The sequence below is a fragment of the Cyphomyrmex costatus genome, unplaced genomic scaffold (assembly GCF_001594065.2).
Source record: "Cyphomyrmex costatus isolate MS0001 unplaced genomic scaffold, Ccosl1.0 scaffold2, whole genome shotgun sequence".
NCBI lineage: Eukaryota > Metazoa > Arthropoda > Insecta > Hymenoptera > Formicidae > Cyphomyrmex > Cyphomyrmex costatus.
In genome coordinates, this window is record NW_017276038.1 from 1321251 (window position 1) to 1339707 (window position 18457).

Consider the following 18457-nt stretch of genomic DNA (forward strand, 5'->3'; position numbering starts at 1 on the left):
CCCCCCCCCCCCCCCCCTTATACCAACACAACACGCACCGCAATAAGCACCACGCATACATGTGCACGCGCACGTTCGCCTGCGTGGCGATCGGCATCCAAGATCGATCTCCCGCGGGATGACGAAGAAATAGAAAAGAGAACGAATGTACGAGTGTAGTTTTATGGCGATCAGATTAACTGCGGTATTAACTGCAGTCTCATAAAGACCTTGTTCACTTTTGATTGTGTTGTTATGCACCAGTAGGTTTCATCTAATGATATGATTTTAATGATAAGTAAATAAGGATATTGATTTTATTCGAATCGCGTCAAAAGCTGTATTTTATTTTTATTCGTCATTGCTCCATTACCGAAAGGGTAGCTGCAGCTTGTAACGGCGCGAGAGACGCATCGTAACGCAATGTTCTTTTATAGAAAGGAATAGTTATATATACATCGGTCAAATGACGTTAATTTATAACTACGAAAAGCGATCTCATGACCATTTCTTTTTACAAAGGAGATCCGTACATTCGTTCCAAGTCGCACCCAATTAATCCGAGGACCGATCGTTTCAGACCACCGAAGTCGACAGGAAGATGCCGGCTCGAGAGCTAAAAACATCCGGCTGTCAATATTTTTTTCTTCCCTTTAGTTCGCCATTTAGGTCTCCGCCGTTCGTTAATCGTTCTCGTGTGTATTATGTTGCAGTAAATGAAGTTGTCGTCGACAAGTGGGCCCAGTAAATGAGTGGGTTGTCGACAGGCGTGATCCCACACTCCGTCGTCGCCGCCACCGAGCGCGCGAGGCAAGCTCAACCCGAAAATTAAAAAAAACCCAAACGAAAGAAAATTAAAAGATGCAAAGACGAACGAACAAAAGCGTGAAATAACACGCTTGTGTTTCGTAGAGCGCTGAAATAACAACAGAAACGGCAGCAGCAGCAGCAGCAGCAACGCACTCGATAACCACTTAGCTACCTGCCAACCTGCAGTTCGGGGATCCTCCTCCGTGTCCGGGACTTCCCCGATCGCTGAGTAGATGCGCTATACCGTCTCGCCGCCGCTGCTTTTATTCTTTTTCATCTTCTCTTCTCCCTCTCCGCAAGATCGCTGCGCACGAGAGGTCGTTCGAGTCGAGGTCGTCGTCCCGAGGCCGACGAAAGCGAAGCGAACGAACGGCTTTAAGGAAACTCTTCGTCTTCGGTGTCTGCAGCCGCATATTAACGTTCTTAACTCAACGACTGTGCCTTTTTAAAGCCGATTGCACCAAAGTCGGTCAGCGCTAATTTCGATCGAACCACACTTTTTCCCTTCTTCTGTCCGTGCAAGATGTCATTTGCATTCGCACTCGTAAAATATAAGACTTATCGGTTTTTCATTACGAGCCATGATTATTTTTATTATTGATATTGGAAGTAATCGGTTTTTTTTTAATTACTTTTTCTTTAAACGATTAAAAGAAACTGATATTAGTCAACATCTGGAATAATTGGAAGAACCGAAATGAAAAAAAAGTTTCACATTTAACATATTGTGTAGGACAGAATTTGGGCAGAAGATTAACTGGCTCAAACCGTCGGTGCAATTCAGCCTTACTTTCCCGAGCAAGGAACGATGCGATATAACTGATCGCGAGAAAGTAGAAAAGCGCTGCCTTGTAATCCTTTTTTAATCCCTAACGTCTCGAGCGCGTGTTAACGCACATAACGCAATCTAACGGCCACGTATCCCTCCTTTCCAAGTAACTATAAACTAATCACATAGCTGATGCTTCTGAAAATTATTCCGAAAGTAATCAAACAGCTTTATTAAAGACGATAACTTGCCCGAGAGTCTTTGAATGAGATTTTTCGAGTAAAATCGTATCCGATACATAACGACTATAAAAGAGTCAATCGATCTGCTCGAGAATCTCATTAATAAAGAAAAGACAAGTTTAAACGTTTGCCTTTAACGTATTTAGGTTTGCATTCGTTTCATCTCGTCTCTTTTTCGCCCTTCTCTCTCAACCATTTTCAGACGCATTATTTTTTTCACCTCTTTTATGCGTCGCTTTATCGATATGGCGTTCTACCGTTTTCTCTTTTCTATTTTTCTCTTTCTTCTCACATTTTTCTTCCTTCTTATTCTACCTTTTTTACGACATAAAGATCTCGCTTGGCGGTACAGTCTTTTACCTAACAAACTCGACGCGACGGTTGTGTCCTCGACTATACAGGTAAATAAAGGCAACAATCTACATTTTCGATCGAAGCTGAACTAACTACGTTGAAGCAATTTTCGTCTCTCAATATATATACACGCGAAGCTAGTTCTGTTAATTTGTTTCTGAAAACGGAAGCTATCGATCCATCACGTTACTTTAACATGATTAATCGACTTCTGTCTGGTAAAGAAGATTGTTGCCTTGGAATTCTTGTAAATCTTCCATGAAGGCGTAAATTGTATCGTCCGAAGCAATCAACCCACCGGGTTGAAACGAAAATGGTCCCTTTATCGGGAATTCCCTTAGCTTCCAAGACGCCGTATCCTACCCACGATACGAGAGAAAATCCGCGTAGAGATTAGATATCCAATCGCAACGCGGAGATTAGGTGCCCGGTCTTCCCTATCAACCACGAACGACGGAATTCTCCGTAGCTTGGAACGTCCGGTTCGACGAGGAAAAGACCGTCACTCGTACCTGGAACGCTCAATGATGCCACAGTCCGTCCGCGCGCGCTCACGTTTATCCTGCGGACAATCGCGAGAGAAAGAGAGAGAGAAAGTGTGTGTGTGTGTGTGTGTGTGTGTGTGTGTGTGTGTGTGTGTGTGTGTGTGTGTGTGTGTGTGTGTGTGTGTGTGTGTGTGTGTGTGTCCTCGACAGTCTTACATATGCTGAAGAGAAAGGGAGTGAGAAATTGTGTGTATGTATATGTGTGTGTGTATGTGTGTGTGTGTGTGTATGTGTGTCTCTGTCCTCATCGCGCAGAACGAACGAGGAACGAAGAAACCTACTCGCACCGTTCTGGGTCTTCGTGAATTCTTCGGGGATGTAACTTGCCGCTGCGAAGATGCATCATGGTGAAGGCGCATATCGGAGGCAGCCGGACGGTGGGAACGAAGGAGAGGGTTGACCAGAGGAGTCATTCGATTCTTTGGAGCGAGCGAATCGACGAGGGTATCGAGTGGTGCCTCTGCGAAAACGAAACGAAGCGACGATGGTTTCGAGCAGTGACGTAGCTTTCGCGACTAGAGGCTACCGCGATGAAAGCGAGTTAGCTGTGCCTGCGTGCCGGTAACACGGCGATGCACGTTCGAATGCACCACGAAGCAACGCCGTGTTACCGCTGAACCTGAAGCTCCTTTCGCACGAGCCACTCTATCTAACACATGAAGGTGTTCCAGAAATACTTCCGGAAGAATACCACCTGGGAAAAAACAATTCCCTCCCTTTTTTCAATTTCTGCGCGTAGAGGAGATTATCGCGAAAAGTGAGCCATCAAGAGAGCGGCTCGTGCGAGAAGGAATCTAGCGAAGCGAAAAAGGTTCTCCTCCGGATAAGCACGGAACTTACGCCACCGGGGAATCGAGTAATCTCACGAGAGTTAAATAATTATTGTAAATATCCGTTGCGCACGCGACGATATATAACAGAGGAGAGATATTCTACATAAATAGTTTATAAATTCATTATATATTTTTTTTTTCGTGAAGAAGCGCACAGATGGACGCGTCGTCGCTGTGGACGATAATAAATTATTGTTATTGATAATATATTACTACTACTATTATTATTATTATCGTCATCGCTACTATTATTAGTATTACTGTTATCATTGAAAAGCGTCACTGGTTTGGTGATGTACTGTATATTGTGTACGGCGGATGCGCGAAACCTTTCGAGGACCGGGCTTCGAGCGAGAAGGATTCAAACTGCCGAGGCTCGTGGATGTTTTTCTTTCCTTGTTTATATTCTTACACGGGTTGATCGTTCTTCGTGGTGACATTAGAGGCGGAATTAGCCACCTCACGGCGTTCTGATTGTTACTTAGGGAGAGATAAAGAAAGAAAAAGAGAGAGAGAGAAAGACGACTACCTTTCCTCGCTTCGTTGATCGCGACTCTTCTCGGTTTTTTCTCGACTAAGACTGACGAGAGTTCTCGTAGCGATAAGATAATTAATATCTGACCGTAGACATTAAACGACCAACCACCGCGAACAGTCTTGCATCCATAGACTTTCTTTAGAGAAATAGAATTTAATACTGAAAATTATTTATTTTGACTATTAAAAGCACTAAACAATAGTACTTTTATCGCTCGAACAATTAATCACTTCTTTCTAGTATTAAATTTCTATAACAGTTATATAATAGATTGCGCGTTCCCCTTGGAGATGTGAAGACAACATTAGTAAGAGAGAGTAATAGTGGATGTCACAAATGCTTTCCTTGTTCATTTGTGCAATGTACAACAGAGAGAATAACAAACCATTCATATCTCATATTTTTCATGTATTGTCTTTAGCTGCCACATATAAATGCACAGTCTATTATGGATATTTTTCAGCAAGGACACTGAGTAACACAATGAATCATTACATCTTTGTACTTGTTAAACAGGAATGAATTAATTTACTGTGTTATGCGGCCTTGCTGGAAAACACTCTTTATAAGTCTATGGTCTTATCTTTTCGCAAGAGAGGGATCTCGTTTTCCGGTCGTTTCGCGTCTCCAAAGATCGACTTTGAACTTGCTTGGAATCATAGACATAATAAAAATAAACTGTACATTCCTGAGGTTGTCATTATTGTTTCAAAAAGAATGAGTTTGAAGAGCATATCGCTCTCTCTTTAAAGTATCGAATTGAAGATAGATGCTGGTAGAGTTAAAAGGTAATGCTGATATGTTCAATTCTTTTTAACTGCATAGAAGCTAAGATTAGGGAATGCGTAGTATATGCTTGTTACGTCTATATTCGAATCGGATGCAAGTGATAACATCGTTCGATGTCACAAGCTGGAGTTGGATTTGTCATATTTGCGGACTCGTCCTCAAATATCGTTGCGTGCTCGAGGTGGAACGCAGCGAACGGAGTTGTCGAGTTTGGCTACTTTCTCGTTACGGTTTTCCTCCCGACGTTATTATCGTGTGTTGACACCTCTAGTGGTATTACGTCCCGCGTTTCCTAAACTTTTCTATTTTTCCCTCCGGTCTTTTATTCCTCCGGTACTTTTACTTGTCATTCTTTTGCCTCCATTCTCGTCGCAGCCCGCGCGTTCTTCGTCTCACGTCTCGCCGGAATCGTCATTTTTCACCCTTATGTTATTAAATACATAACTTAGCAATTAAGAGTTTTAACGACCCGCGACGCAAAAGTTTATAGGAATCCCCGCCGATAGGACGCGAGATTTCTGGTCGACTTTAGCTCTCGGCATAAAATTAAAGCTTATGGCGCACGATGCTTTATTTTCCTGCTTACGGTTTAATAAATTATTAGAAATCTGCGTACTGGATGATGCAGTTCTAATAATTGAAAACGCAAGCAATCTAGCAGGAAAATAAGCATCGTGTACTACAAATTTAAGATAAGTAAACTCGCGCGACGTGAGTTCCCGCCGGCGCCATTGAGCTGATTGCGCGCCGATGGGAATTGTCGTCATTCGTCACAAACAGTGCGTCTGTGTGTGTATATATATGTATATCATTATGTACATTATATCTGTTACATATTATGTACATACGTATATGTATATATATATATATATTTATTTATTTTAAAAGAGGGCACTTTTCCGTGCCTGATAAAATTGCTCCGTACATACACATCGCTCGCGTCATCCTAGTCGGTACACGTATGATATGTACATATCGATGCAGACGTTCTGATTACATCGATACGTATATAGATACGTTTATCAATCGCCTATCCTGTAATTAAAGCTCATCATTTTTAATGTATGTGAACTATTGTCGTGGCGTGTAATATTCGTACTTGTATAAAGGCAATCGCCCGCGCTGACGCTCCAATCGTTCTCGCTCGAATCGTCCACGTTGGAGCATATTCTTAAGAACGAATTTCATTATTTTCTTCGAAAACGGTGACAAACCTTGCATATTTCTAATGTACGCCGACAGCTCTGTACGAATAAAGGTTTGGAAGTAATTTCACTGTCCTGCCTTCATTCCGTCGTGACCCTTTTCTCGCAAAAGGATTCTTTATTTGATGATTTAGCATCTCTGGCTATTATTTATTAAGAAAAAAAAATCTCAATCGCTTGTTTTCTAAATGCGATTCCATTTACATATATTTAATTTGTACTTATAATTAATAAGAGAAATGAATCTTTAAATTAACATCACGTTTGAAATGAATAATTTAATTTGATCGTAGAACTGCAAATTTGATGTAAATTATAATGTAAATTTCATTTGCACTTCTTTAAAAATTATAATATTAATTTATCAATATATAGAGATATCTTCTATAATATAAATGTTTAAAGAAATTGAAGCATTATTTATAACTTGGCAGTGAAAGTATTAAATAGTATTATAAAAGCAAGACTTATTAAAATAAATCAGTTAATTGTAAAAATTTCGTGTCATCGCAAGTGCACCTTACACGTGATCTACATATTTAGCGCCTTACTTACTTTTGCTGTCGTAAGATAATTTTAGAATATGTTTCGCGGAGACAACACGGCCACTGGCTCATAAATTTCCCAGGTGGAGTAAATAAATTTTCTTCGTCTGGTTAAAAAGTAGAAGCTAAAATAGTGCAGTTCGCGAATCGTACACTGCGGGCTAGCCGGGACTTATTACTACTTTGCATTGCAAATCTAAATTGTTTTCAGCGACTGGGGGATGATGCGGTCTTTGAAGATAAAGCGCAAGATACACGATGTTATGTATGTAACATATTTCAACTTTTCCATGAAACATTGCATCGCAAATGGCTACAGCACTTCGTTTGAACTACAAGGCGTAATGTTTCTGAAAATCTTCAAAATAATTACATAATTTCTTTACGTTTATTTTATTATACTATATTGTGTTTATTTCACGCAGACGTTCCAATTGTGCATTAGTCTGTCTACAGACGGTAAAGCTTAAACCAAGAAAACTATTCATTATTTTAACAATAAGGCACGAATTAAGTAATTGATAATTAATATGATACTTTTAATATTAAAGATTTAAATTGGAAAATAGAAAATTGAAGAATGATATTTCTGTTGGTTACTAAACTACCTGCATATATGTAAGTAAGTCACTAAACTTGTTTCTTAGTTAATATTTGCTAAATTTTATGCAAGTTCTTAAATTTTCTTGAAACTTATGAATTCTTTAAAATTGCAAGTTTTTAGTACGCGAAGCCTCCAGTTTTTGAGAACGCACAATACCGGATCTCTGGGTTTTTAAGTTTTATACTCCGGAAACTGTATCTCTCTCCTTGAGAGTCTTAAAACTACAATGTGTGCAAATATATGTATCTTTTCCTGGATCAGGAACGTGACGTATTTATAGCCTTAAATATCTCTAAAAGAATTAATTTTAGCACATTTATGTAGAACTTATCTTTAAAAATTACTTTGATCTTTATTTTAATCCGTTTAAATGTTACTCATAATTTTCTTTTTATATCTCTTTTGACTCTATAATTCTGTTGATTTCATTTAATTAAGATCCGCACGCTGGCTTGCTTACTACCTCGATAACTTCGAGGATCTCCATTCTTGTCTCACGTCGTCAGACGTCATCAGTTCATCCCTCGCGCATAGTAAAATCGCAGATTATTCCGCGTAGAAATCTGTACATTATTCTTCACGGCGAAGCAAGTCTCGTCTCGTGAAAAAGTAGATATCAAAATGATGCAGTTCGCGATTCGTCGTAAGATAGGCTCCGCATTATAAATTCAAATTGTTTTCAGCAATCATGAGACGATACGAACTTTGAAGATGGAACGCGAAACGTACATTTTCATTGCACATATATTTCAGTTTCGCCGTGAAATGTTATACCGCAAATACATTCTTGTTGTCTACATTTGAAATTTAACGTGAGGTAGATTGCAACATTATTAACACTTCTCACTTTTGTTATATATCTTCTCTTATTTTTTACAGATAGCGTTTTTAATCCTTTATTGCGAAATAATTAATTATTTTAAATTTGGCAAATTATTGATATTGCTTCGTTTTTTCGTCTTGAAGTCCACATAATCATCATAATGTGAACTAAGAATTTTAATATTAATTACGTTAATATTTTTAGTGTTAAAATTAAAAAATCAATTTAAACACATAAGTTTATACTTTGATGTTAAAAAGAATGCCTAAATTTAAATCTGCACAGTACAAACTACTTTAATCTTTGCATCTACATTTAATTATTGATTTTATAATTTTTTTTTAATATTTCCTCCCGCTTATTATAAAAATATGAAAACAAAAATTTGCAATTTGTTGCATCAAATTTCTAATAATATTACTCAATTAATTCATGTACGGATAAAAAAATAATCAGAAGATTTATAAACCTTAAACAGTTAAAATTTAATTTAACTAAAATTCAGTATTAAAGTTCCACCTATATACTTGCGAATTAAAAAATTTTGGTTTTAATTTTCTTATGTTTAATTAATTGCATTTCCGAAATCAGCCGCGTGCCTATATTAATGTTTTTATGATTATGAAGAGTTGAAACATTTCTTTCTGAACCATGACGATCATTTTGTGTGTTGTCGAGTTATATTTGTTTTATCCATACAGACGGCAGCTGTGTCCGTCTGCTCAAACGCGATTGCAATAGTACATGTCTGCCTATTTTCAGCCACAGTAAAATACATTCATATGGTAGTTGTATCTGCACTTAGTAACTGTTATATATAGACAGATAGTCAAAAGCCGTTGCACTCAAATTTATTTCTGGAGATATTAACTAATCCACATATGTATTAATTAACCATTTTTCTATCAGGTATGCTACAATATAATTTTTAATAACAATTTATATATGAATGTATAGATTCATAATCATATTATTAGAGAAATTTATAATGTATGTTATATATTCATAATTATGTACTGCGGCAGAAAATTCATAATTATATACATACATTTACAGTGAATTTTTAATTAAATTGAATTTGATTAATTGACAGTTGATAATAACTTTTATTAATTATTTATGGTTTGAAACATTATCTATATAAAAAACGTACCCGTAAGAAAAAAAAAAAAACGTACCCGTTTTCTATTAAATTGAATTTGATTAATTGACAGTTGATAATAACTTTTATTAATTATTTATGGTTTGAAACATTATCTATATTATACGTAATTAAATAATGTATTACCAGAAATATTATGGAATAAATTTAGAATCTTTATTTTTATAATTTTGTAAAAAATGTTTACATAATTATGTATAATTATTGATTGGATGAAAATGCGTAGATGAAAATAATCTACATACAGGCAATTAGAATTTAGACATATATAAAATAAAATATATAATCTTGACACATCTTATTAATTAATTACATATTTAAGAGAAATAATTCCAATCATTTCTGATTAAAGAGAATCTTGAAAATTTTAGCAAATATATTTTTTAGTTTTATCAATTTTATAAATTGCTTGCCAAGTCTCTCTCTTCTCTAATTTCTAATTATAATTGTATACATTTTATTAAAGCTGATTTTAAAATTTTCATATTGCGCAGATATTAACGTATAATTCACAATGTAAATAATTAACAATTACATACATTATAAATGTCTTTCAAGATATTTTCTCAAATTAATCTCACTGAAATTATATATAATAATATTATGCTTGAAATATGCATTATGTGTGTTCCACGAAAAATTTAGTTTTTTATTTTTTCAAAACTGAATACAGTTTAATTGACCGCATGACTTTGGTTAATTCGGAGACTAATACCGTCGTAGTGAATAACATTACCTTAGATTCACACTGGGCGCATCGCTCGAGCATTAAGTCAAGTTAATCGTGATATATGACATGTTGAGCATGTAGAGAAGTTGTCTCGCCCATACTGAGTTACATCCTATATCTTCATATGTGTCGGCTTACCATTAGGTAGTATACACATCGAAACAGATAGTATAGTCTACTTGTAATACATACTTGTTCAAGGAGATTATCAGAGGTTTTTAAAATCTTTAAACTCTATATCTATGCAATCTTCATCTATATTTTTATAGATTTATAATATTAGGAGACAGGTGAGAGAGAGAGAGAAGTAATTAGTATATTTTCTTAAATTTTAATATTGCATTTATTTAATTTTATTTAATTTATCAAATTTATGATTTAATTCCCAATTTAATCAGATTAATTTTAAATTAAATTAATTGAAACACGTAATTCAATTAAATTTAATTAAAAAATTATTGCAAAAATGTGCTGTTAAAAGAATACTTGTGTATAAATTATATTATATACATTACCTTTAATGTACCTTTAACGTTATCTTTAATGTATAAATTATAGAACTACATATTAATAATACATATACATATATTGTTTTATATAAAATTTTTTTAAACTATATTATTCTAAAAAATATATGCTATTAATTGAAAAATATTAATGTGATTCTGTTCTATTTTTATATTATGTTGCTTTTATAGTTTTTTAAATATCCAAAAAAAATATTATACTTTGAAAATGAGTAGATGAGATGTGCGGGATCGATCGGTGTGAATGTAGCTTTACACTTAAAACGCGATCAATACTAATGCACACGCATAGTTTTGCGTAAAATGTTCGAAACTACATGTTGAGCTCGAAGTCAAAATTATACGAGATGATAGACATTTGCATTAATGTGTTCGCAACTGAATATTAATATAATTGAAGTGTATCGCAGTAGTTATGTAATTCCTAAAATGGGATGCAAGCATTTTCGTCAAGTTACATTCCATCTATTGTAATTTTATCGTATCTTTGCGTTTTCAGTAATAAGCAAATATTTGAAAATTATTAGTACATCATCGAATAAACATACTACATGATAAACTATTCATAAAGCTTCTACGGTTAAATGCAATTTCCGCAATACTGAACGCTTGTTTAACAAAAGAGTTAATCGATCTATACTTAAGATTAATAATCGTAGATTATAATATCGCGATATAAACGATAAATCACCCCAAATTTACTTTTAAATTGCTCTCAAGTAGTTTTAATCCAAGAACCGCAGATATTTCAATGTATCTATCGGGAAAAAAGGTCAGTTTGAAATTGATTAAAAAATTTGTGGTTAAAAACCGCACGGAAACCAGGATGCTGTGTACAAAAGCTCACGGCACCTCTCGATATCAATTGCTCTCATCCCCATTTACCATCCAGACGACGCGATCCCTTACCGAATTTCCTCACTCGGGAGTACGATCTAAAAGGCGAAAATCCGCGGTGTGCAAAGTCGGATCCCAACAGAGGGACGTGATCCGGAGGACAGAGCGAATAATTCATCGAAATCCGGCCGGATTTAGAGAGGAAGCCGAATTCCGGAACTATGTGGATGCCGAAGGGTCGTCATTCTCGGAGCTTTTCGTTCACTTCCTCGTATGCCATTAGTCGATACTCTCGCGAACGTCTCCGACAGATGGTCGTTCCGCCAAGCGAGAAGATGTAGTGAGAAAAAGGGAGGGGAGTAGAAGAAGAAGAAGAGGAGAAAATACCTCGATTTCTTCTTATGATTCTATATATAGATCTCAGGTCCGCTTTCTCCTCGTTGCTCAACATTAATATCGCTTCTTTGCGTGATCCTTCATTATGATTACACTCGGTGAACTCTCAGCTCACGATTTTCCTTCGCGGAAAACGCAGTTTCTACGAGTAACTTCGATGATTTCTTGTCGCAACGATATGGTTTTGTCGAGATGTGATCCCTCACTTATGTCTACGGATATGATCGAGACAAAAACTTGATTAAAACTGCTCGCTTTTGCCGTACAGCGCGTGTCAGATTTTTGCGCTTTAGATTATCCATAAGCTCGCGTCTCTATCATGCAAACATGTCTCTATTATGACAGAAACAGATAGAGAGATAGAGAAGCATTTCTTAACGTTTTAAGGTCCGAAGACATACAAAGAAAACAAAATTATATATTATAAAAACAATAATAGTCACAAAGAAAAATGAAATAATATATATAAAAAAATAAAAAGCAAACAGCAATGATTACAGAAACATAAAAAAGAAAAAATAATTAATATATAAAGAAGATAATTAAAAAATCAAATGTAATATAATGTTATAAGAAAACATCTTTAGAAAACAAAATTATATTTAAAAAAAGTAATAAAGTTAGAAAGTTATAAAGTAACAAAAAAAAGTTTTGAGTTATCATATATAATATTAAAAGTATATTATAATAAAATTTTATTTCTCATGCTTTATAGACATCGGAAATCATCGATTGTAATAACAAATTACATCATAAATACTTGTCATATTAAACATTGTACATAAATAAGCTTTGATACAGTACACAAAGCGCACAATATATCAAGAGCCGATTGCTCAAATACCGATTAATTTCTATTGTCTATAGCTCCGTATCATTTGGAGCGGCGCGTTAACAGCATTAATTAATCATTGGTCGAGCGACGGCCGTAGACATCCCCGAGGCAAATAGCTCGGTGCTACTTGGAATTAATTAGATTTTGCACGCTAGAGTTAACGTTGAAGGATATCTTAATCCGCCATGTTTCCGGTTGAACGTGCAGACGTATAGTGAAATCATCTATCTGCGTCGGCTAAGTCAGCCAATATGAGTATGATTGAACGATTGCACAGTATTGCGGAGTTTTAAGCCTTCCCCGTTACGTTTGATTACGTTGTAATGAAGTTCCGCCGGAAATCGCCGCTAAATTGAAAGCTACCATTCATGAGAATCTCCTTTAATTCTATACGTCACGTTCAGAGAATTCTAAATGTAAAATACTGAAATATATATTATACATTTTTATTTCCAGAGAGAGAGAGAGAGAGAGAGAGAGAGAGAGAGAGAGGTACATAAATAAATATATTAAAATATAAATTAATTTAAAATTGTTAAAGAATTTACATAGTAATTATATATTTAAAAAATTTCATATCTAGTACAAAAAATAATAATGTTTGTCTCTTATTTATAAATAAAAAAGAAATCCTTGGTTGAAGTCTCTTTTCGATTTCCATACATGTATAGTATCTTTTGGTCCTTCGCCATAGGTTATCACTGGATGCATGCAATCGACACGATAATTCGACATGTAATCGACAGGTAGCAGTCGATTCATCATGGTGCATTGACAGCATTTCAGGAAAATCCTTCCATCTGCGTTCCCGCTAGAATAACGCGATGTTTCGTCCCGAGAGTGAAAAAAAATGGCGGAACACTGACAGGTAAAATGGGAATCACCCATGGGAAAACATATTGTTGATTATTTTCCGCAAATTTTTTGCTATCGTCCGTTTTATTTATTTCGTTTTTTATTATTTATTATAAAAATATTTTTATAATAATACAAAAATATCGTTTAATTATATTTAAATTGTTTATAATTATTATCATTATTTATCTTTTACCTTGTCAGTTCAGAACTTCTAATTTTCATCGATGCTTTACACTTGATCTAAATTATTGTCATCAATAATATTTGCAAGTAATGTTCCATTAAGGTTTGTATACATTACGTTGTGTTTGCAACTCTAGTTAGCCATAGTAGGCAATGTTGTATGTTATTGATGTAAATTTGTATGTTATCGATGCGCAAATATGCATGATTAAATAGAATAATGGTGATATGCTCAATAAGAGTCATAAAAGTATTTGCACAGGACTAAGTTATATTTTTTAATATGTCATATCTCTAGAGCGTAAAACTTCGAAGTATGTGTAAATTACGAACCAGGATAGATTATTTAAAGTTATTATTATTATTCGAAATTAATTGAAAATACAATAATAACATTGTATTATTCATTTACATTCCTAAAATTTAATCTTGGAAAACTTATTAAATAAACTTTCAATTTCGCATACTATAATAAGTAGATTCGTAATTACCTAAAAATTAAAATATTAATAAAAAAAAGTCGTTTAGAAAGTAAAAATTTAACAATAACTTTATTTGTCACCTTTCCATGTTTTTTGTATCTTACACATGTTTATTATATGTTAATGTGCTTAATTGCTTAATGTGCTTAATGCTAAATAATTAATAGAGAACAGCTAACAGAAAGAGAGGCAAAGAAAGAGAGAAACTCAAACAGTAATAGCTATTTCTTAAAATTATCCTTTGTTCGCGATTCAGTCAGTCACATTCAAAGAAATCATTCCGGAATTGCCATTATCCTAAAGAATATATAATATATAAAGTGTTTTTTGGAATAATTCTTCTTTTATTATAATTAAATAAAATTAATTATAAAATTATACCTAAAATTTTTTTGAGAAAGAAGAATATTGTATAAAAATATTTTTAATGAAAAATTTCAAATCTTTTAAGTACTTCATGAATGTATTACAATTAAATCAATCATTAGATCGGTGATCTCATTAATTTATGATAATTAAATGGTATGCAAAGCGTTTAATAATATGTGGACATAATTACAGGAATAAATTCATGACATAAAATAAAGACAAAAAGTTCATTTTAACATTTACTATTTGACCTTGTTTCCGAGTTACAGACGTTTTCGTATTTTATTTTAGTTACAAATTAAATTAGCGCAGCACCTACACACATTTCATCTTTAGTTAACAGTAAACATCTTAACTTAAATTAATAGTAAACATCTGAATAGAATCAGCTAAGCTAACTCAGTTTGTAATGAAAATTAGTGAAACACGAAAATGTTTTTAACTTGGAAACAAGATTACAAATAAAACAAATATTTATAATATATATAAACTATTTTAATGTCCTTTCTATCTTAAATTAATTTCGAATAAATTTGAAATACGAAAGAGTACAAAAATTTATAAAAACATTAATTTTATTTGTAATCTTGTTTCTAATTGATTTTATATATATGTATATACAATGAAATGATGATCTTTTCTTTTTTCTCAATTCTGCAAAGTAGCACATCAAAGATTTCAAACTTATACATAATAATAACATGGTAGAGAAACATAAAGGTTTGTGTCACTTCACATATATATAATACTAAATACATATATATTTGTTTCAAAAAGTACTGTCATTTTAATTTATTATATTTTCTGAAATATGTTGCAACGAAAACTTATATTTGAAAAAATTTAAAAAAGATTTATTGTATCCTAATAAGGATGCTAATTACACCATTGTCTTGTATTAAATATAATCTACGATTGTGCTATCTAGAAGTTCTTTACGATTTGTTGGAGTTACAGTCTGCTTTCGACCAATGCCTGACTTGACAGAATTTCATCTTCGTCTATCGCATTGGAGATGCGAGCTTAGAAACACGCTTATTGAAAATTTTATTTGGTTGAGTTGTCGACACGTTTTACTCAATTGGCTGGAATTTTTATGAAAAGATTTTGAAGTATATATGATTTAATAACGATCGCGCTTATATGTATATACATGTAATATTAAAAATTATGGAATCGAAAAAATTGTGAAACAAAAGAAAATTATAAAAAAACAGTTCAATAAAATTTTTGCTGAATCAGTTACAAGAAAACCAACTTTGTTTTGGTTTGCTCATCCATCAATTCGCCGTGTATAATGAGAAGATTATTTCACTTTTGCTCCTTTTTTTCTCTCTTTTCTCTTTGTTCTTCTTTAATGAAAGATGAGTAATTTAATTAATTCATTATTAGAAAAGTGCCTTTAAAAGCCTTCGCAACTGTTAGTGCGCAAATAATGTTTTTATATAAGGTAAAAGGACACAATTCGCAAACAATTTAAACTATTAAATATATTAAGAATGTACATAACGAACAATAAAGTCGTCTACAAACATTTCGACTCTGGATTTAAATCCTCTTCAGTCTTACAAAGAGACTCAAATCCTCCTTTAATTTTGATGAGCTTTTAATGTTATTTTGTAGACGAAAATAAGAGACATTTTGTTATGTCCTATCGCACTTTAATGGAATAAAACAACTCTTAGAAAAAAATCGGTTTTTGTTTTCTTTTGAAGCAAATATCGAAACTCATCGAAACTACGAGAGATAGAAAAAAAATGTTTGAAATAAAGTTGAATGGTTTCATATACAAAAATAAACTTTAATAGTTTCAAGCCTTCATAATAATAATTAAAAAATTTTATTTAAATAAAAACATTTTTATTTACAAAAAATATATATTTAAATGATTTTTTTAAAATGATAGTTATTAAGACTTGTAAAATTCAACTTTCAAACATTCCAAACATTTTTTCCGTCTCTTATGGTTTTACAACTTCAAAAGAAAAAATTCGTTTTTTTTAAAGCAGTGTTTTACTCCTTAAAAATGCAATAGGGCTTTAAAAATTATGTATCGGATCTCAAAATCGGAGGGAGATGCTTGGATCCTTTCCCTTGTTGTTAATAAATATATTAAAAAGTCAAACATAACAGATAAATGAGAGCTATTATACGGTTCTCATTGTGTATGTTTTGGATTCAATTATTTTTTATTATTACTCTATACATATACATTATTATTGACATTTCGGCTGCTTTTTTCAGTCATCGTCGAGATTATAAATACAAAAATTACAGAAAATAATAGAAAATTGACAAAAACATTAAAAATTGCAAATTAAAGTAAATATATTATTTGTGCACTAACAATCGCAGAAGCTTTCGTAGCCATTTTTCTGTTGAATTTATGCTTGGAGCTACAAACTATATTCGTTTTGTTCAATTTAATTAATGTTTGCAATCACAATACATTTTTATGTATAGATTTCTCTAGCGGTATGGATATTGGTATTCCCTTCGACCATGTGGTTTTCAATAAAGTTCGCGAACTACTCGAAATTTGATCGATATAGAAAGTTTCGGTGTATAGGAATTGGCGCGCTTAGGACGGAAGTATTAAAAAGAGGAACCACGGGAATCTGTGTCGACAGAGGATCTGCGGCAGGCATAGACATTGATTAATCAATAGCGCAAGTGTTCAGTACGACGGAGATCAAAGAGCGTCAGATGCTAATCGGGCAAACTTGCCACTTTCATGCTGTTGAAGAGTTTGCGAAGTTGTGCGCATCTTCACTTTACGAAAGCTCTCTATCTGACGCTTTCCGTCTTTCTGTCTCCAGACTGAAGTGACATTCCTTCGCGTCGCTTTAATTTTGAAAGTGCGTGTCACAAAGATTTCTTTTCACATTTCAAAAATCAAAAAGGAAAGACGAGCATGACTTAAATAAGTTATTAAATTGATCTATTCACAAAGACTATATATGCACAGGGTAGAATTGCATCTGTCTTCATACATCTCAGTATATTACTATTTATAATACATTTATTTCGGAAATTTATATTAAATTATGCGTAAATAAACATATATATCATTTTTAGTTCTTATTTCTTATGTTTTTTTCTCTAAATTTTATAAAGTTCTTAATTTACATTAAGATAAAATATCTCGTTTTACAAGTCAATATTTGTAAAATAAACAATATTAAGGCTAAATATTTTATATGAAAAGGATAATATATGTGTGTGTTGTGGTTTAATATTTTACAAATTCCCGAAGCCATTATTGGTTTGTTAGATACGAGAATTTTGTTTAATAGGATTATTATAAACATGTTCATAAATCTAATATCAATTTTGCAAATTGAAAGATAAATTGATTTTGGTTATTTTAATTATTATTTTGAACTAGCAACATAGAATTCTAATTGAAAAAAATTAAACGTTAACTGTTAAGAGTTATTTTTATTAAAGTTATACATATATATCTGGGAAGGTACTATGAGCAGGTTTGGATGTTACATAAATGGACGTGATAAATACCTGATAATTTCATTTTTAAACTGCCAAAAGAACTGCACACATCAATAAGTACTGGGTAATAAAAATAAATCTCTTACCATTTCAACACTTGCACATTAAAAAAATCAATTTTATTGCCAACGCATATAAAACACAAACAATTTACTAAATAATAAGAATAAGATATTTTTATTCTTCAGTATAGAAGAATAAAAATATCAAAATGTGTCCTTGAAGTGCTCATGATATTCAATCCTATTCTATGTAAACGGCGCGTTCCACGAGAATATAATTTAACGTGAAATTGAATCGACGCTATTATAAGATTGTGGCTTACGACATCGCCAGCTTTTATTCCACTACATTTACCCCGTGTTGCAATAATTAAACGCATTCCGCGTATCCGATCGCCCGTTCTACTCTTTTTATTTCGATGTATACGATGTATATTTTAGCTTTTAATGAAAAAAGCTTCATTTCCCCCTTCCCCGCCGTCCTATTACCAGCAGCTCGTAATTCTAATAATTTGTAATTCTATCGTAGC

At 33.2% G+C, this 18457-nt stretch overlaps 2 protein-coding genes across 2 annotated transcripts in view; one reads left to right on the plus strand and one right to left on the minus strand.

The window, feature by feature from the left end:
- SERCA (ATPase sarcoplasmic/endoplasmic reticulum Ca2+ transporting SERCA) overlaps positions 1 to 1365 on the plus strand; it is a 56786-nt gene extending 55421 nt beyond the window's left edge. The window contains exon 14 of the mRNA XM_018538953.1: positions 693 to 1365. Coding sequence (XP_018394455.1) covers positions 693 to 727 — 35 coding nt within the window. The 3' untranslated portion in view covers positions 728 to 1365. The remainder of the gene's footprint in view (positions 1 to 692) is intronic.
- LOC108773216 (uncharacterized) overlaps positions 1 to 18457 on the minus strand; it is an 84725-nt gene that overhangs the window by 633 nt on the left and 65635 nt on the right. The window contains 3 exon segments of the mRNA XM_083287321.1: positions 2977 to 3129; positions 3132 to 3159; positions 6765 to 6963. Coding sequence (XP_083143447.1) covers positions 2977 to 3129; positions 3132 to 3159; positions 6765 to 6963 — 380 coding nt within the window.